The sequence below is a fragment of the Drosophila obscura genome, unplaced genomic scaffold (assembly GCF_018151105.1).
Source record: "Drosophila obscura isolate BZ-5 IFL unplaced genomic scaffold, ASM1815110v1 contig_73, whole genome shotgun sequence".
NCBI lineage: Eukaryota > Metazoa > Arthropoda > Insecta > Diptera > Drosophilidae > Drosophila > Drosophila obscura.
Window position 1 is genome coordinate 5344561 of NW_024542865.1, and position 19306 is coordinate 5363866.

The 19306-nt window shown below is 52.6% G+C and overlaps 5 protein-coding genes across 7 annotated transcripts; 3 read left to right on the forward strand and 2 right to left on the reverse strand.

Moving 5' to 3' along the window:
• Positions 1-974: 974 nt before the first annotated feature.
• Positions 975-3075, reverse strand: LOC121405005. The gene is made up of 5 exons (XM_041595505.1): positions 2876-3075; positions 2720-2806; positions 2062-2337; positions 1782-1995; positions 975-1138 (listed from the first exon to the last, which is right to left on the reverse strand). The coding sequence occupies exons 1-5, from the start codon at positions 3068-3070 to the stop codon at positions 975-977; spliced, it is 936 nt and encodes a 311-aa protein (XP_041451439.1). The 5' UTR covers positions 3071-3075.
• Positions 3076-7336: 4261 nt separating this feature from the next.
• LOC111065329 (transcription elongation factor S-II-like) lies at positions 7337-8495 on the forward strand. Its single transcript, XM_022353440.2, has one exon. It carries the CDS (start codon positions 7477-7479, stop codon positions 8332-8334), a length of 858 nt encoding a protein of 285 aa, XP_022209132.2. The 5' UTR covers positions 7337-7476; the 3' UTR covers positions 8335-8495.
• Positions 8496-9128: 633 nt separating this feature from the next.
• On the reverse strand, positions 9129-9697 carry LOC111065362 (prisilkin-39). Its single transcript, XM_022353487.2, has 2 exons — positions 9595-9697; positions 9129-9525 (listed from the first exon to the last, which is right to left on the reverse strand). Exons 1-2 carry the CDS (start codon positions 9595-9597, stop codon positions 9139-9141), a joined length of 390 nt encoding a protein of 129 aa, XP_022209179.2. The 5' UTR covers positions 9598-9697; the 3' UTR covers positions 9129-9138.
• An 883-nt stretch (positions 9698-10580) lies between these two features.
• LOC111065345 lies at positions 10581-11626 on the forward strand. Its single transcript, XM_022353466.2, has one exon. It carries the CDS (start codon positions 10636-10638, stop codon positions 11605-11607), a length of 972 nt encoding a protein of 323 aa, XP_022209158.2. The 5' UTR covers positions 10581-10635; the 3' UTR covers positions 11608-11626.
• A 155-nt stretch (positions 11627-11781) lies between these two features.
• Positions 11782-18570, forward strand: LOC111065344 (putative vitellogenin receptor). 3 transcript variants are annotated; one of them, XM_022353464.2, is made up of 6 exons: positions 11782-12355; positions 12470-12883; positions 12976-15606; positions 15672-17808; positions 17867-18109; positions 18170-18570. In XM_022353464.2, the coding sequence occupies exons 1-6, from the start codon at positions 11941-11943 to the stop codon at positions 18342-18344; spliced, it is 6015 nt and encodes a 2004-aa protein (XP_022209156.2). In that variant the 5' UTR covers positions 11782-11940; the 3' UTR covers positions 18345-18570. The 3 variants fall into 3 exon arrangements, with proteins under 3 accessions (XP_022209156.2, XP_022209157.2, XP_022209155.2); XM_022353465.2 differs by having other exon boundaries at positions 15672-17802; XM_022353463.2 differs by having other exon boundaries at positions 11787-12355; positions 15672-18109.
• The last annotated feature ends 736 nt before the right edge of the window (positions 18571-19306 follow it).

Below are 19306 nucleotides of genomic sequence, written 5' to 3' on the forward strand. Positions count from 1 at the left end.
GTGCGTGCTCCCTGGCCAGATGAATCTGATCTCTCAGCTTTATTTAACGCGGCGGTTCTACAGGAAGGGATTTCATCCACGGTGTGTAATGTGCTTTTTGCAATGCACATATCACCGTAAATCTGGTACATGCGTCAATTACCGCCACAGAATAAGAAGCTATAGAAAATACATAGCTACCCATCCTGGTACCAATTCGAAAGTATACTAGTCGGGCATACTTTTCCCCTTTGGTGAGGAGCGAAGTGTATCTACCACTTCTTCCGATCTATGGGTCTCGGCACCCAGTTGAGCTCGCAACTCCACGTGGAGCCTAGCGGCTCTTCCCGCGTAAAATTTGGGCTACCACACCACCACGATGCTCCCACTAGGGGGCCTACCTCAATGAACAGCCTTGGACCGCTGAACAACCCGTGGTACCGATCTTTAGGGCTCAGTGGACCGTCCCCGTTTAGCCCCGACTGGCTCGGATAGGGTGGCGGACGTCACCTGGCCATTGGAGCGACCAGGGCATCCGCCAGTACAATGCCAGCGCAATACCGCTTACCACCGCTCGGGCACTCTCACCATCGGCGACTGGTTCCTGAGGGAGCCACAGTTGTGCAGGTCCAGGCCCAACTGAGTCGCCGAGCAGAAGCTGCAATATGGGCAGACATATGGCTTTTCTTGCAGCCGGCACACCGCCTCGTGGGCATCCCTCGCCAGGCCCGACTTGTGCATAACCTTGCTGCAGAATGAGCATTGAGTGCCCTTTTTGTGCTTCGGCACAAATCCGGGTGGGGCCCACCATCCTCTCGGAGGACTCCAGATGAGGACCCCACTCTCCTCCCGCACGACCCCCAGCATCCGGGTATCCGGTAGGGGGCGGGTTCCGTGCTCACGATCACCTTCATCCGGCGGGTGGTGCGGCGCCCACCTGGTGGCCTTGCCCCAACCTTCGGGCCCGGTAGGCCTCCCTCCGCCTGGCATTCCGGTCAATCAGCCGCTGTTCTACCGGGTTTGACCGGCGCACAGGCGGGAATGCCGGAGGCCGGTTTGCCAGCCGTCTCCTGGGCGTTCTTGGCTGCTCGTCCCTCCTCGGCTCCGGCTCCGCTTCCCGCGCCGCCTCCACCACCATCGCCTCCCACTGATCCTGCTCCTCCCGCATAATATATGTAATGGCTTTTAATAAAGGTGTTGTACAGTATGTGTTTGATTGGAATAGTAAGTGTTTTTATTGATAAGAAAAATGAGGGGTAAATTGCAGTTCAGCTGCAGTAAATTCGTGTTCAAAAACTAAATCCAGCCACCTCTATCGCCGTTTTTGGGCGAAATAGCGACGAGACATATCTATCTTAGCATGCTGATACTTTATACACCCCTTGTAGGCGCTTATATGCTGTCCTTGGCAGTTAGCACAGGTGGCGGGGATATTCCTTGGTTACCTACAAGTTGAGGTGCAGTGCGGTCCAGCACATTTCATGCATACATACGGGCGGCTACAGTATGCATGTGTGTGACCAAACACCTGGCACCGGTGGCACTGAACAGGGATGAGAGACCTGCGATGCTTGGTAACAAGATTTTCCTGCCGTCAAACCGTGACATTCCTAGGATTTCCCGTTGGTGGCGTTTTGACTCCAGTGGCAGTACTACCTCAAATGTTTTTATCGGATGTGAGTCAATCTGGTCAAACATTGAGGTCAAACGTCGCTGAATATGACGGTATGGTTTTCCTTTGCGAATCCCCTCCGGATCCAGTCATTGTTGACTTCAGTCATGGAGTCTTTTGTGCAAATGACCTGGACCATCGCTCTTTACGCCGTTGAGCCGGAGCTTCCCCAAGGGATGAAACGTAAAAAATCTTTTTAACAGCCGTTTCATTTGGTCCAGCTCCTGCCCTAGCACATCCGAATGAGGATTTTCGTTTTCCTCGAAGACATTAAGACAGGCAGCTATATTCCGCTGATACGTGTCCGCCGTAAACTCGACGTATTCGTATAAGTTGTAGAGCGGCTGAAAGGAAGAGAAAGGTTTGCTATATGCTATGGTTGTGCATACAATTTATATTAGACATATTACCGTCGCCAGATATCCACGATGGACCATGTCGGCACGCAAGTGCGTTATGTCCCAAACGCAGGGGTAACCCTTAGACACCGCAAACTGCACCGACATATCGTTCACTTTGTTATAGTCTGAAACGATGGCCAGAAAATGCTTCAGGACTGCCGGAACTTGCGTTTCCATATACTCCAAAATCAGGGCGAGGCCGTCGTACACTCTCCTCTTGCTTATTTTAAGCTCGTCTTCGCCTTCGCTGTCTTCCTCCGTTTCTTGTATCGTCTCGTTAGGGACCTGTTTAATTTATATGATTAATAGCCTTTTTACACTGGGCGCGTCTGCTATCGATATCGGAATACGCAGAAAAGGCGTTTACATTGGCAAATGTGCGTCTTGAATTTTGATTTGGGTGCTTGATGACAAGGAAAGTAAACAAATTTTGAGAAATCAAATCTAAAATTTTTTGTTGTTATTAGTCGTGATAGTTGCGCTGATAGGCACAGAAGTGCAAAAATGTGCAGTTAAGCGCAAAATCAATCGAATATATCGAATAGATAGGGCCATATGCTTAACCCATGTAAAAGAAACTGCGTCTTCGCCAAAACGCAAAGAAGCATGAGGCAGTCCCAATGTGGACAGCCTAGAAAATATTTTTAAAAAAATTTGATTTCCTTACCAAATATAAATACAGCGTTCTGTAGAAACTCCCATCGATGCAGCGCGCAGCTTTCACCAACATTTTCCAATTTGGAATACAACAAATCTGTAGAGATGTATATGTATATATGAAAATAGTCTCATTTATTTTTACTTAGTGTAGGGCAATATTTACCGTTTCGTGCACAAACCACTCGTCCATTATTAGGCAAAATGGGCTATTTATTTCTTTCAGCGCTGAGAACTCCTTCATATTATGCTGTATGATCCTTTTGTCCTCTCCGTGGACATAGCTGACAGCTTTAGCTATTTCAGCCGGCTCAAAAGAGGTATACTTTTCAAAGAAAATTTGCTGTTCTGACCGCTGCATGATAATAGTTCTTCGGGACTAACTTGCGCGCATAACAGCACGGCGTAGGCGTAACAGAGAACTGATCACTGATTTTCAATTACACAACACTTGTCACCTGTCATTGATCTGCGCATGTCAATATCGTGTGTAATATACAGTTTTCGGTTTTTAGTACACTATGGCAAAAATCAATTAGCATAAACAATACTTATGTGTATGGAAAGACATTAAAGTAAGCTTAGGTTATTGCCTATTAATTATGTGCATACATAATATATATATATGTGTATATATATGTAAGTTCGATTAATGTAAATCCTGAAATAATGAATAGTAGCAAGCAAAACCTAAGCGACTTAATTATGAAGTAATATATGAAATGCAATAACATATAAAATACAAAACCAAAAACGCAAACTTCGATGAAGAAAATACCCCCCAATTGGGCAAACAACAAAAACAATGAAGTCCATGTGCAAGTTGTTGTCTTCGTCGTCCTCGAACTCCAGTGGTGGGATTTTCGATGGCTTTTCGGCCTTCTTCAGCATCTGCGTTATGTTGAGATAGGTCATGGGTCATGACAATCCATAGAGATTGGCCGAGGTGGCAGCGGTTGCCAGAGCATGGCTCAAACACTGGCACCTAAACGAAAGGAAATTGCAGACATTAGTATTGGATGAGTGCTCCTATTCGGCTATTCTTCATTGAGTGACTCACCTTAACGTTCTTCACCAGCTCAGCAACGGACGGCGGTAGCGCACCTGATCGAAGCCATTGACCTCTGCACGCTGGTTGGCTGCCACACAGATGAAATCCAAGTGCAAGGGATCGTTGATGTCAAAGTTCATCGTTGATGCCGGGGCAGCGCTTGGGTCCGGACCAAAAGGACTGGTCACTGGGTGGAAAGTCAAAGAGAAGCTATTTGATTTGATTCGCGTACTGGTGGTCCTCAGTAAATGCGAGCGAGCCACTTCACACAATCATGGAAGCTCTTTTGCGTATCATCAATGAGTGCGGCGGGTTCGCAGAGGCGAACGGGGGCAGAGATAAGGTGGCTTGACGGACGGCACCTGGCCATTGGAGCGACCAGGGCATCCGCCAGTGCAATGCCAGCGCAATACCCCTACCCCCGCTCGGGCACTCTCACCATCGGCGACTGGTTCCTGAGGGAGCCACAGTTGTGCAGGTCCAGGCCCAACTGAGTCGCCGAGCAGAAGCTGCAATATGGGCAGACATATGGCTTTTCTTGCAGCCGGCACACCGCCTCGTGGGCATCCCTCACCCGGCCCGCCTTGTGCATCACTTTGCTGCAGTAAGAGCACTGCGAGCCCTTTTTGTGTTTGGGCACAAATCCGGGTGGGGCCCACCATCCTCTCGGAGGACTCCATATGAGGACCCCACCCTCCTCCCACACGCACTCCCCAAGCATCCGGGTGTCCGGATAGCGGGGCGGGATTCCGTGCGCCTGCACGACCACCTGCATCCTGCCGGGTGGCGCCGCGCCCACCTGGTAGCCTTCCTGCATCCTTCGGGCCCGGTAGGCCTCCCTCCGCCTGGTATTCCGGTCAATCTGCCGCTGTTCTAGCGGATTGACCGGCGCACAGGCGCGAATGCCGGAGGCCGGTTTGCCAGCCGTCTCCTGGGCGTCCTCGGCTGCTCCTCCCTCCTCGGAGTCCTCGGCTCCGGCTCCGCTTCCCGCGCCGCCTCCACAACCATCGCCTCCCACTGATCCTGCTCCTCCTCCTCCTGCCGATCCTGCTGATCCTGCTCCTCCTCCAGCTCTTCCTCCGCATCCGCTGGCACTGGCCCGCGTCCTGGAGCTGCCACCGCCGGCAACTCCTGCCGCACGCGCCCCTGCTCCGGTTTAGGCTGGGGAGGCTGACAGTCGGCGCGTGCGGCCACCTCGAAGAAGCGCAAATGCGCTTCCGCCTCCCGCACAAGCGAATTAGACACTTGTGCCGATTCGAACCGCCCGGAAAGTGCGGCGACCACCGCAGCCGACGCGCGGACTCCCCCACTTCGACCGGCTGCGGGATCGCCGAATTGAGCAAAAATTTAAAAATATTTTCTTTGTCCATGGCCGATGGTAGCTATATCGCGTATGGAGACTTTGATGACACAACCGTTGAAATTAAAAAAAAAAAAAAATTTTCCTGCACTGATCTTCATAATAGTTATAAATTTACTAATTAAAATTAAACCAATGAACAATGAAACTAACAGCCCTTTGTTTACTATTATCTATTATTCTTTGTTTGGACAATATATTATACAATAAAATACAAAAATAAATACAATAAAATTAATATAAATTAATTTATATTAACATAAATATTTCTTTGCGCTTTACAACACAGATTTCAGACCCATCGATCTCCACATAACGGCATTTGCTATGACAACAGCTGTCGATGTTGAAGAATTGTATGTACATAAAGAGCAAACAGGGAATGATGGATTGTGACCAACGGATGAAGGCTATGTGGAGGATATCAAGGGCAAACTTAATACCGGTGATTTGCCAAATCTCTACCAGTTGGAGGACAAGGCAGCCATCATGGAGAACATGGCGAATGTTGCCAAGCAACTGGTGAGAGCAGAATTCATTCTGTGACCGCCCAGGAGCATGGGGATGGGGAAACGGATACCGAACGAGAGTGGTAAATACATTTCAGGCTATATCCATGCTTCTGGCTCTCCCTCTGCTGGTATCCATTTTCCATCCCCAAGTTTAAGTGTTAAATAAACCAAAAATTTAACTCAACTCCCCTTTTTTAGGGCCGTAATCTGAACACACTGCCCAGCGAGGTGTATGCCTACTATATCGACCGTATACGGGAGCAGCTGCACATTGCCTTGGCCTTTTCGCCCATCGGTGATTGTGATTCCTTCAAGGAGCGCATTCGGGTGTATAGCTGAATCGGCCCCATGACGAGCCCGAGCAGGCAGGGCAGGCACAGCCACCGCGTGTCTCCGATGAGTCCGCTCAGAGCGGAGAGGCGCATCGTGAGAGTGTCGAAGAGGAACGAGAGATGACGAAGCTGGAGAACGACCTGGTCGACTGTGTCATGTTCTTCCATAAGTCGGTGGTGGATGATGCCAGCGAGAAGTGCTACCTGGAGCTGGGACGCCGCAACTATGTGACGTCCTCCGCCTATTTGGAGCTGCTCAAAGCCTCGTTGAGCAAATGCAGCGACGAATGGATTTTTATTCAAGGCACACACTTCACAGAAGGAGGACAAAGTTTCGCTTCTTTTGCCCAAATAGCCTTAAACACTCGCAGAATGGCATTCAAGGTGCGTCTTGTGGCTGATGTAACCCACTGCTCTCGGGGCTAGGTAACAGCAGTCCATTAATCCCGCACAATACTCGTTTCTAATCATTTTCCTGCCCGCAGTTGGTTGCGCTCGGCGGTCGGTGGCGGCGGCGGTGGCCCCACGGCCTTCTGCAGCAGCAGCTACGGACATGGCCACTCGGGAGCTACTCGCTATGCCTCCAACGGTGGGTACGAATACCGCCTGAAGCACTAAACGGATCTCAAAATGGAATGGGGAAAAGGTTTAGGCAGCTCCCAGGTATCCATCTGTTGTACGGATTCCAGATACTAACCAAACGATTCTATCCAACTTATTCTCTTCTTTTTTTTTTTGGAACAATGGAAATAAAGCGATGGATTTAATAAGCGTGTCCGCCATTCATTTCAAGGTTCGCAATTCTGTCTTAAGAGTTTTGACGGGCTGCCCAATCTGCCATCGGGAAAGAATTATTATTACTATTATTATTTCTTGTTTATTTTAAGTAACCTTGCTAGAAGTTGGGCGATGGCAGCAATGAGCCATCAATGGCATGGGCTGCCACGCACACCAGTGTCTAGGAGCCCCTTTGGATGTGAGAGCAGAACTCGCTGGTGGCCGCCTAGCCTCGCCTGTTTCCTCTCGCTAATCCTACTCGTTCTCTCATGAAAGCGGTGACCTAGTCTGCTTGCTCCCGCCAGTAATTCTCGTTCTTCAATGGAGGCTGACAAGCAACAATCCATCTCGCCACAGAGGAGCAATACTCTTCGCTATCATTTACCATTTATGATCAAACACTCCCCATGTGGGGGTCACCCCCAATAAAAGCAGTCCATGCCCCCTCCCATCCCGCAATTGCCTATTATTGTTAATAAATGAATTATTTCTAAAAGGAAAACACAGCTGATTTAACAGTGTAACCGTTCATTGGCTTACAATGAATATCGATCGATGGATGGTCACACTGGCAGAGTAATCAATCAAAATCTTTTATTCAATCTGACATTTGGAACAGATACGGAGTAAATTCAGTTGCTGATTTTTAATTGTGGGAACCAACTGCACCCAGCGACGGTCCACAGTTAACCTAAGCTACTTACGTCTCCGCTGTTGCAGTTCCTGACGGCCAACATGGGCTTGGAGCATGAAGTCTTGCTGATTCAGAAGACGCTGATCCAGATATCAGCGTCGAGCGACGGTTCCCGAACGGAAGAGGCCTTGGATCTGCTGGAGGCCCTGCAGAGGCTGGACATCGACCTGGATATGCTGGTCAAAACGCGCATCGGCAGGACGGTCAACGAGCTGCGCCGGAGCGGCCAGGACCACAACGTGATTACCCTGTCCAAGATCCTGTTGAAGAAATGGAAACGCTTCCTGTCCAGCCCGTCCCCAGCGGACCCAGCCACAGCCTCAGCCTCGGACCCAGCCAACTGCACAGCCGCCGCCAATGAGAGCTCGAACACATCGCAGTCCTCGAGTTCCAGCTACGAGAAGTCTGGCTGTAGCAGCAGCAGCAGTTCCTCCTCAGGGGTCAAGTGCGAGGAGAAGATTCCCGTCCACTTGGGCGGCATGACGGATGCCGTGCGCTTGAAGTGCCGCGAAATGCTGACCGCAGCGCTGAAGGTCGGTCCAGTGGCCGAAGGTTGCGCCGAGCCCGAGCAAAAGGCCGCCGAGCTGGAGGAGGTCATCTACTCGGAGTTCAATAAGACGGACACAAGGTACAAGAATCGCATTCGATCGCGTGTGTCCAATCTGAAGGATCCGAAGAATCCTGGACTGAGCAGCCATTTCCTGTGCGGCGCCATCTCTGCCGGGCAGCTGGCCAAAATGACGCCCGAGGAGATGGCCAGTGAGGAGCTGAAGAAGCTGCGCGAGAAGTTCGTCCGGGAGGCCATCAACGCTGCCCAGCTAGCCATCGTGCAGGAAACCACTGCAGATGTCTTCGATTGCGACAATTGCGACAATTGCGAGCAGCCGTCGAGCCCCTGAGCACTGCGGCAACATGCGGCGCAAGCGGCTCAAAGTTCACACTGTAACACGGTAACCCACGTATCCATGTATCCAAATAGCAACCCCCTCCCCACACACATTCCATTATTGCATTGTAATGACAGCCAGAGAGGAAATGTCAATAAACATTAACTGCTGATAGCCCAAAACTTTGCCCTTTTTCGCTTGAAAGGAAGCAAATTGGAATCAAATTCTTGATGAGATTCATTATCGTCTGCCCAATTAAATTAATTCATTATAAAGGAAACGTGGAGGAGTTACCTGAACCAGAATTGCAGCAATGGCAATGGCAGTGACTCCCAGACCCATCGGAGCGGATCGGATGGACTGCAATCAGCAATCCAAGCTTGGTGCAGCAAATGCTTTGATTGTAAGTAAATATTGTAATTTCTAGCTGATTTAATTCTGCGGCTGTCGACTACTTATCACGGCGGCTATTGGCACATTTCGTAGTCAGAACTCGTCGGATTCTGGTAGATTCCAACCGGAAATGTCGCTGCACTCGCTGTTGTCCCCTTGTCTCCAGAATGATTCATTCGCTGAACTGAGCACAACGAGAGGCTGGACATATGCGCCAGGATCTGATCTGTAGCAAATGATTGGATCCCAAAGGTAATTATAATATTTATAAATAAATAAATTTAAATATATATTTTCATGAATGAACTTTATTTTTTTATTGCACAAAAAAAATAGCTTAAAAAAAGGGAATAGATTAATATGCCTTTGCCGAGTGGCTGCCTGGCTGGGTGCCTGGCTGGCCAAGTCCCAGTCCCAGTCCGACTAGTAGACGTAGCCACCGTTGCTGGCGTATTTGGTGTCCAGGCCATTGTAGCCGGAGTAGCCAGTGTCCGCCGGCAGATAGGTGCTCGAGGGCGCTGCATAGCCGGCTGTATACTGTGGCACCACATAGCTCCTGTAGCTGGACGAGATGAGCGGTGAAGCATAGCTTGAGCCGGCGCCGGCGCCAGAGTAGTAGCCGCCGCCGTTCGAGTACCTTGGATATGCGGAGTAGCCGCCCGAGTTGTAGCCCGTGTAGCCCCCACTGTATCCGCCATTGTAGCCGATGCTCTGCGGCGGCAAGTAGCTGCGCGACAAGTGGGAGACATCGCCAGCGCACATTGCCACCAGGCAGGAGGCAGCCACAATGGCGAGCAAAGTGATGGAGTTCTGTAAGTGTGTAAATAAAATATTTATTGAGCACGCTGCCAAGCGAAGAATGTCCTGGCCTGTACTTGCCATTGTATTGCCTTTGAGTGGGGGAATTTCTCGGGTAGGATTCAGATTTGTATGCACCGATTGGATGTCGACGAACAACTGTTGGCCATACTGCTGGCGTCTCTACTTTTTATACGCTTCTAAGAGTGAATTATATTGTGCACCCAAAAATTATTGTCTTTTCTTTTTCTTTATTTTTACAACTAATTTTAACGCCTTGCCACGGCATGTCAACGGACATGGCCCATTACTCAACAGGCAGTCAGACAGTCAGGCGGGCGGGAAGACACCAAAATGCTTAGAAATGTTCATCGTGTTTTTTTTTTTTTTTTGGTATCCCACGACACACAAAACTCATCCGTCCCCAAATTGGATAGCCATGGAAAAACCACGTCTGCTCTGCACTGCTCTGCTCTGCTCTGCCATATGGAGTGTTTGCTGGGCTTGTTTCGTTTCGTTTTGTTTTATTTTTTATTGCTGCGGCACGCCCCCTACGGCGTGTGAAACGCTGCCAGCTGGAAGCTTGTCGCGCTTGCGCTTGCGCCTGGGGGGCGGCGGCTCTCTTACCTTAATTATACTCGTACTATTCAGATATATAAATTGCTTTAAATGCTCTCTTCTGGTTTTTGGTTTTTGGTTTTATGACATTTTGCGGTCGCGTCGGCTCAAATGCTTTGGTCTTGTTTATATGTCGTCGCTCATAAATCCACAAAGTTTGGCCCCCAGAGGTACCTGGGTGTCCGTGTCCGTGTCCGACCGTTATTAATTACTGCAATGGGTCATTGAGTTGGGGTTTCGGTTTCAGTTTCGCATTGCAATCGCCAGCGCTGTGGATGATGACATCACATCAGCCGCAATGATTAATTGTTGCTTGTTAGCTGCTGCAATTCAAACCCTTTCAATTTGAATTTGAATTTAAATCAAGATCGGCGCTGCCATGCTGGCGCTGCCACACCAGGCGAATCAGATCAGCTGATCGTGCCATACGGTGTGTGCACACTGTTTATCCAATTGGCAAACACAAATAAAATAACTTCAAATTGCAAATCGCAATGCCATAAAATGCCATGGAAGAGCATATATAATCGATCAGAATGGCTGCGAGAAATGGCCGAACGGGCACCACTCAACTTAAAGAAAGAGCCACAGGAAGAAGTGCAAAACGAAATGGAAAATGTGATCCGCGTAAAAAAGAAATCGTCGGCAGTGGCAAAGCGAATTAAAAAGGAGCCAACAGATATAAAAAAGGAGGCAGTTCCAAAAACTAGAAAAAGAAAGGCCACAGAAAAGAATGCAGCGGCAGCGGCAGCAGTTTCAAAAAACATAAAAAAGGAGCCTGCGCAGACAGTTTTAAAAACTAGAGTAAGGAACGCAGCGGCGAAAGCCGAGCCCCCCGATGAGGCGCCAAAACAAGAGACACAGTCGAGCATCTCGAGTCCAAGGCGAAAGAGGAATCGGAACACCCGCAACCAGGAAAACTGGATACCCAATTCGCGCGCCTTCTCCGCGGGCGTGGTGGATGATATTATGTCCAGGCTACATAATAATCTGAATGATCTGACGCGCACCGAGCTCAGGTCACTGAAGCAGGTGCAGGCGCTTTGGGAGCAGAAATTCAATGTGGAGGAACGAAAGCCCGAGTCCAATCGAACATCGTCGCCACCGCCGAAACGCAAATACAAACCGACGCAAAAGAAGACACCCAAGGGCAAGAAGGTCTGGAAGCCGGCCAAAGAGCGGGGCAGCCTCTATGAAGATGTGGAAAGGGGTGTCAACTACTGGCATTGGGATGATCTGGAAGACAATGAAATCGTTGAGAATCGTATTTGCGTACCGCCCCTGAAGAACAAGTTTGGCTGCCGTCGGTTCGATATTATGATGCCAGCGTTTGCCATGAAGCGGAATTTGGTCCAGCCGCTGTTCAATATGGAGCTGCTGGAGAGGATTATGTCGCCGCCACTGGAGGAGGGCACGAAACTATTGCAGCAAGTCGTCGATGAGATGCTCCTTCAGTATCAGCAGGGACTAACATAGTCCCATTGTTAATTTCCTTTGTTTAATATTTTTGTATTTTGTAACCTTTCGATTATGTAAAAACGCCGTACGAAACGCGTTTAGTATTTACGCCAACAGCGGTCACACTATTCTAACGGATCCGTTCCAAGCTTATATATATACATATATATATATGGCGTGATCTCTGGCTGGTTTTCCAGACTTTGAAATTCCAAAGAATTTTCTCGTTCAATTCGCTTTCGGCTCTTCAAGCTGCAAGCCATCATTTCTGTTCATATCTCGTTTTTTTTTTGTTTGTTATTTCACGTGAATTAAAGTATCATAAGTAAATCGTTATAGTTTGTGTGTTGTATGTGCGTAGGCACCTGTTTGCACCCCCCCAGCGGAGTGAAATACGCGTATATGGCCGTGGGGCGCACCATGAGAATGCTCGACCTAACCTCTCGCACAAGAACCGTATGCAACGGGAACGGTAACTGTAACGGGAGCACCAGCACCAGCACCGCAACTACAACTACAACAGCTTCCAATTGCAAAAATGTGCGAAGGAAATGTCAGCCGCAGTTGTCCTGCCGTCCAATTTGGTGGTGCCGTCTGGCAATGTTGCTGCTCATTTTCAGTGCGCTTGCTGCCGCCGCGCCGGGACCAGCGAACACGCGGTGCGATGAAGAACAATTCCAGTGCAGGGACGGTAGCTGCATCTTACAGGCGAAGATGTGTGACGGACGAAGCGACTGCACCGATGCCACAGATGAATTGGATTGCGGTAGGGGCGACGCGACGCCATTTTTCCCCATACCCCATACCCCACCTCACCCCACCCCTCTCCACACTATACCGTTGGCCAAAGCTCTCCAACCTAACCTCACTTTCGTTTCAGACTACAAGCTGTGCCGGGAACCGCATTGGTTCCCGTGCGCCCAGCCACATGGTGCCTGCCTGGCAGCAGAACTAAAATGCAACGGCATCGACAACTGCCCCGGCGGTGAGGATGAGCTCAATTGTCCAGTGTCCACGCGCTTCGGCAGCATCTACCGCAAGCAGCTGCCTGCGCGTAATTGCAGCTCCAGCCAGTACATGTGCCAGCGGGATCGCAGCTGTATACCCATCGAGTTCCAGTGCGACGGCAAGTCAGACTGTGCGGACAGCTCGGACGAGCTGGCCGGCTGCAGCTCACAATCGGTGGCCAGTTGCAGGGGTCATCTCTGTCCCAATGGTCGCTGCCTGCAGCGTAAGCAGTGGCTCTGCGACGGCGTCGATGACTGTGGCGATGGCAGCGATGAGCATGGTTGCGGTAAGATGATAACAGTGGACTCCACTCCTGTGCCGGTGCCTGTGCCTGTGCCTGTACCCACATATCTATCTGTTTCTATTGTTGCCTTCTAGTGGATCTCTGCCAGCCGCAGATGGGAAAGTTCATGTGCCGCAACAGGGAGCATTGCCTGCCGCTGGCCAAAGTGTGTGACGGCCACAGCGACTGTTCGGACGACAGCGATGAGTTCGAAGCGTGTCACAGCAAGCCGGATTGCAGCACCAAGACGTGCCCGCCCGGCGCCACCTGCCACATGATGCCCGTCGACGGTGCGCAGTGCTTTTGTCCGGCGGGCTTTCGGCTGGCCAAGCTCCGGAACAAGTGCGAGGACATTGACGAGTGCCAGGAGAACGAGCCGGAGCTGTGCAGCCAGAGCTGTGAGAACACCTCCGGTGGCTATCGTTGCCTCTGCGATCCTGGCTACCAGCTGGCCCGCGACAATCGCACTTGTCGCGCAACGGACACGAATGGCAGCGAATCAGCCCATCCCCTGCTGCTGTACACCACCCAGATGAACGTCATGGGCATGCAGCTGGGCAGCGGAAGGGCGGGTAGCCGCTGGAACAGGCCGCACGTCTACCAGGTGGCCGGGAATCTGAGCAAAGTGATTGGCGTGGCGTACGACGGCAGCCACATCTACTGGACGAACATTCAGAACGAGGCCGAGAGCATTGTCAAGGCCAATTCGGATGGCAGCCATGCCGAGATTCTGCTCACCTCTGGCCTCGACGCACCCGAGGATCTGGCCGTGGACTGGCTCACGCAGAACATTTACTTTTCGGATAATGTGATGCGACACATTGCCGTCTGCTCGCACGATGCCCACAACTGTGTGGTGCTCGTCTCGGAGGATGTGCACCAGCCCCGTGGCCTGGCCCTGTGGCCGCAGCGCGGCCAAATGTTCTGGACCGATTGGGGCATAAAGCCGATGATTGTGCGCGCCTCCATGGACGGGGCGCGCTCCACGCCGATTGTCAGCGACAACATACACTGGCCGAACGGCATCGCCTTGGATATGCACCAGGAGAGGATCTACTGGGTGGACGCGAAGCTGGGCAGTGTCCAGACGGTCCGACCCGATGGCACCGGCCGTCGCACCGTGCTCGATGGCATGCTGAAGCATCCGTACGGCCTGGCCGTGTACGAGGATCAGCTGTACTGGTCGGACTGGGGCACCAAGAGCATCCATGCCTGTCACAAGCACTCCGGCAAGCAGCACCGTGTCCTGGCCAAAGATCGCACCATCTATGCGGTGCACATCTATCATCCGGCCAAGCAGCCGCAGACGCCCAATGCCTGTGCCACCGCCCGATGCTCGCACCTGTGCCTGCTGGCCGAGCCGGCGGCGGGCGGCCACAGCTGTGCCTGTCCGGATGGCATGCTACTGGCGCCCGATCAGCAGCGCTGCATGCAGACGGTGAAGCGCCAGCGACTGTTTGTGGGCGTGGGCCAGTACCTGCTGGAGATCGAGCACACGGCCTTTGGCCGGCATGTGGTGAGTGCCAGCCACGCCCTGGACTGTGTCATCAGCGAGATGGTGTACAACAGCGTCAATGGCACCCTGATCATAGCCGACAATGAGCGGCACATCATTGTGGAGTATCAACCGGGACAGGGCCAGGGCCAGGGCCACAGCCAACCACTGAGGACTTTAATCCATTCGAATCTGGGCAATGTGAGTGCCTTGGCCTTCGATCATCTCAGCCAGAATCTGTACTGGTCGGATGCCGAGCGACGTGTCGTGGAGCTGTACTCCTTTACCACGCGACACCGGGCCCTCATCCGTTTCTTTGCCGGCCAAGAGTCGCCCATTGGCCTGAGTGTGATGCCCGCGGAGGGATATCTGTATGTGGCGCTCAAGGGGCGCAGGCAGACCATCATCGATAGGCTGCCGCTGAGCGGCATGGGCACACCGACGCATGTCTTCGAGGATGAGCTGGGCGATGACGACATTAAGATGGCCGCCGACTATGAGCAGCATACGCTGTACTGGTCGGACAGCGATATGGGAACGATCAGGTACACGGACTACCACCAGACGCAGGCGATGATGTTCCGCGGCAAGCTGCGGCGCCCCTACAGCCTGGCCCTGGTGCATCAGGATCTGTTCTGGAGTGAACTGGGCTCCGCCTCCATTTACTGGGCCCACAAGAGCAACATGGGGCCACGCAAGCGGATCGATGTGGTGCCAACAGGTGGCAGCGACGGCGACGGCGACACCCACGGCCAGTATCCCCTGTCCATGGGGGTGCCACCCTGGCGTCTCGCCCTGGCGGCCAGCGTGAGCATCGGGGAGGAGCAGCTGCAGCAGCAGCGCCAGCATCCCTGTCAGCATCAGAACGGCGGCTGTTCGCACATTTGTGTGGGCGTGGGACAACTGGCAGCCACCTGCCTCTGTCCCGTGGGCTTTGTGTATCGCGATGCCAGCAATCGCTCCTGCCTGGAGGCGCTCGACTGTGAGTTCCGTTGCCGCAGCAGCGGCGAGTGCCTGACCCTGGCCCATCGCTGCAATGGCCGACAGGATTGTGTGGACCGTTCCGATGAGCAGGACTGCGACGAGGGGCACAAGCCCAGGCCGAAGGTCATGTGCGGTGCCCGCCAGTTTGCCTGCCACAATGCCGAAGACTGTGTGGACAAGGACAGGCGTTGCGATGGCCACAAGGATTGCCCCGACAATTCCGATGAGCTGCATTGTTCGCAGTTTGGTAAATCCCCAATCCTCAATCCCCAATCCGAATGATTCTTTGATTATTTCTCTCTCTCGTCTCAGATAAAACCAAAAGCTGCCACGCCCATCAGATGGCCTGCGACAATGGCAAGTGTGTGGACCAGAGCCTCATGTGCGATGGCAAAAACGATTGCGGCGACAACACGGACGAGGCTGCGGCCAAATGCGACTCACCGGCCAGCTGTGACGCGGGCATGTTCCAGTGCAGCAACGGCGCCTGCATAGCCGGCAGCTGGGAATGCGATGGCCGGATCGATTGCAGCGATGCCTCCGATGAGCATGACAAGTGCGGACAGCGTCAGTGTCCGGCGGATATGCACCGCTGCCTGTTGGGCCAGTGCCTGGACAGGCGACTCGTCTGCGATGGCCACAACGACTGCGGGGATCTCTCGGACGAGCTGAACTGCGGCGAGCATGGCCAGTCGCAGGCGAACATCTCCTGTGGCGCCCAGCTCTATCAGTGTGCCAGCAATCTGAAGCTTTGCCTGGATCCCGCAGTGCGCTGCAACGGCACCGCCGAATGCCCGCGCGGCGAGGATGAGGCCGACTGTGGGGACATGTGCAGCATCAATGAGTTCCAGTGCCGCAGCGGCAAGCAGTGCATACGCAAGGAGTTCCGCTGCGATCGGGCCAAGGACTGTCTCGATGGCAGCGACGAGGAGGCCTGCGACAAGATCCACAATCAGACACTGAGCCAACCCTGGACGACGGCGCGGCGCGCCTGCCGGCCCCATCTGTTCGACTGCCAGGATGGTGAGTGCGTGGACATGTCGCGGGTGTGCAACAGCTTCCCCGACTGCCAGAATGGCAATGACGAGGGGCCGCAGTGTGCGACAGCCTGCCGGGCCAGCACCGCCTCTGGCGGCGGGCGTCCGGTGTGCCAGCACAAGTGCCGGGCCACGCCAGCGGGTGCCGTGTGCTCCTGCTTCGATGGCTATCGCCTGGACACGGATCAGCGCAGCTGTGTGGATGTGAACGAGTGCCTGGACGGCCAGCCATGCGCCCAGATATGTGAGAACACCCTCGGTGGGTATCAGTGCCAGTGCCATGCGGACTTTATGCTGCGCCAGGATCGGGTCAGCTGCAAGAGCCTCCAGGCGGGCGCCACGCTGCTCTTCAGCAGCTACAACGAGGTGCGCAATCTCAGCGAGCAGCCGATGATGCTGCAGCTGGCCTGGTCGGCCAATGACTCGCGCATCGATGGCTTCGATGTGGACATGGAACGACAGATGGGCTACTTCTCCAGCGAGGAGCAGGGTGTCGTCTATCAAGTGGATCTGCGTCGCCGTCTCGTTGTGCGTGCCCTGGCGGTGCCATCGCCCACCAAGCTGGCCGTCGACTGGGCCACCGGCAACGTGTATGTCCTGGCCGGTGGCAGTGCCTCGCAGGAGATCTACGCCTGCAGCTTCCCCGCCCGCATGTGCGGCCGCATTCTCCAGGTGAAGACGCACATGCACCTGCGGCACTTGGCCATCGATGGCTACCATGGGCGACTGTTCTACATTGCCATGCGACTGGAGAGCTTTGGCCATGCCAGCGCCGAGCTGCATGTGGCCCGTCTGGACGGCAGCCACAAGGAGCTGATGCTGCACAAAAAGGACAGCTATATGACGGCCCTGGCCCTCGATCCGCATCAGCAGCAGCTCTACTACCTGGACATGCACAGCCGCACCCTCGAGCGGATCAGCTATAGGTCACGGTCCGGCACGGGGCCGCATCGCAGGCCGGAGCTAATGCTGCAGAAGTCCCATGCCCTGAAGCAGCCCTCGGGGCTGAGCATCTACGAGAATCACGCGTACATTGTCAATCTGGGCTCCAAGGAGGCGGTGCGGTGTCGCCTATACGGCGAGCGGATCTGCAAGTCGATCAATCTGAATGTGCTGAATGCCCAGGACATAGTGGTGGCCGGCAGATCGAGGCAGCCGATGCCAGCGACCAATCCGTGCCACCACTCGCACTGCCACGGCATGTGCATCCTGGCCGACTACGGATACGAGTGCATGTGCGGCAGCCAGGTGGTGGCCGAGGGCGAACAGTGTCCCCATGGCACCTTCAACGAGCTGGAAGTGGGCGCCAGCAGGCAGGATAGACCCCAGTCCAGTGGCTCCTCAATACACAAGTGGCTGCTGGCCCTACTGGTGCTGGTGGTGGGCTCGCTGGCAGCCGGACTTGGGTACATGTACTATCAGTGGCGGCAGCGCGGCCACAGGGATCTCAACATTAACCTCCATTTCCAGAATCCGCTGTCGACGATCGACGGCAAAGCGTTCATCGATCATGAAAGGACTGAGGCCAGCGTCGGCATCAACGGTATGGAGGGGATGGAGGGGATGGCGTCAAGCCACAGCAGCAATGAGACGGGCACCACCAGCGCCTCGTCCTCCTTTGGCATGCCGAATGTTTTCCAGAGATTGCTACGACCAAAACAGACGTCCAGCGGCTCACAGATGGCTACCGAGATGCTACTCGAAAACTCCAGAGTGAGTCGAGCTGCTCCCAAGACTTTTAATGCCCAACTGATCCCACTTTTTCGTCCGCAGGCAAGCGAACTATACACGATGGACATTGGACGGAAAGCAGCAGGAGCAGGAGGAGGCGGCAGGCAGGTGCCGGACATCCTGGTGGCAGACATTGACGATGATACCCCCACAGGCGGACAATTCGGGGGAGACTACGCAGGCGATGATGCGAATGCACGACTTGTGCCGTAAATAGTCTATAGATAGCTCCTCCACCCAGCTCCAGAGTATTTCCTACACGTTCCGTATTTATTCATTATAGTTTATTTTAATGTTAAGCTCAATGTTAATGTTTTGCTGTGTGCCTCCATTTCAATGTTAAATGTAATAATAAGTATTTATCAAGTATCTGCTCATAGCTATGTACATTCCCAGTGAATAAAACCACACAGAAGAAGGAGTATAGTATGCCACTCGTTATACATGCGTGTGTTCTGTATGCCTTAAAGGGAGGAGTGTAACCGCCACTCGCCAATTGTTGCACCACCACAGTTGGACTGCTTCATTTACCTGACACTTTTCAGTGTTCAGTTTGCTGTTTCCATCGCTGCTCTGGCAGATCATAATGGCATCATAACCCCATAATTGTATTGTGAATATTTATTTACTTTTAGTTGAGTTACTACATCACCTATCACCTGTAATTATGTTTTGTTTGCCGAAGGCCGTATAAATAGTAAATGTCCAAAGAAGACTCCCAAGAAAAATATGTCGAGTGCGACTATACATATACATAATTCCAATTTATTTACATCGCGAGTTATAGCGTAATTAATTTCCATCCTACGTGCCAGCTGGAGACAACTTTCCCAGCGCTCACAGAGCGTCGTAACAGCGAGCGTTCAGGCACAACGGCAACAGTCTGTTAACATGAGGTCCATGTTAACATGAGCCCCGCTGCTCTGCTACCGAACAGGTAGAAAGCACTCAACTAGAACCAATGTAAAACCATGTGTTTTTGTGTGTGGATTGTATTAGGCGTATCCTAACTTATGGTTTAGGGCAAACCGGAATGAATAGGTGGGCCTAACTGTTCGCTGCTGTGAATTCATAAGTAATTTGTGGCAAGCTAAGTTAAGTCAAGTCTCAGGTGAAAAGCAGTAGAGTTAAGCTGCGCCCGTGGCAGCTGGCGACAACTCGTAAAACTCTATTTAGTTG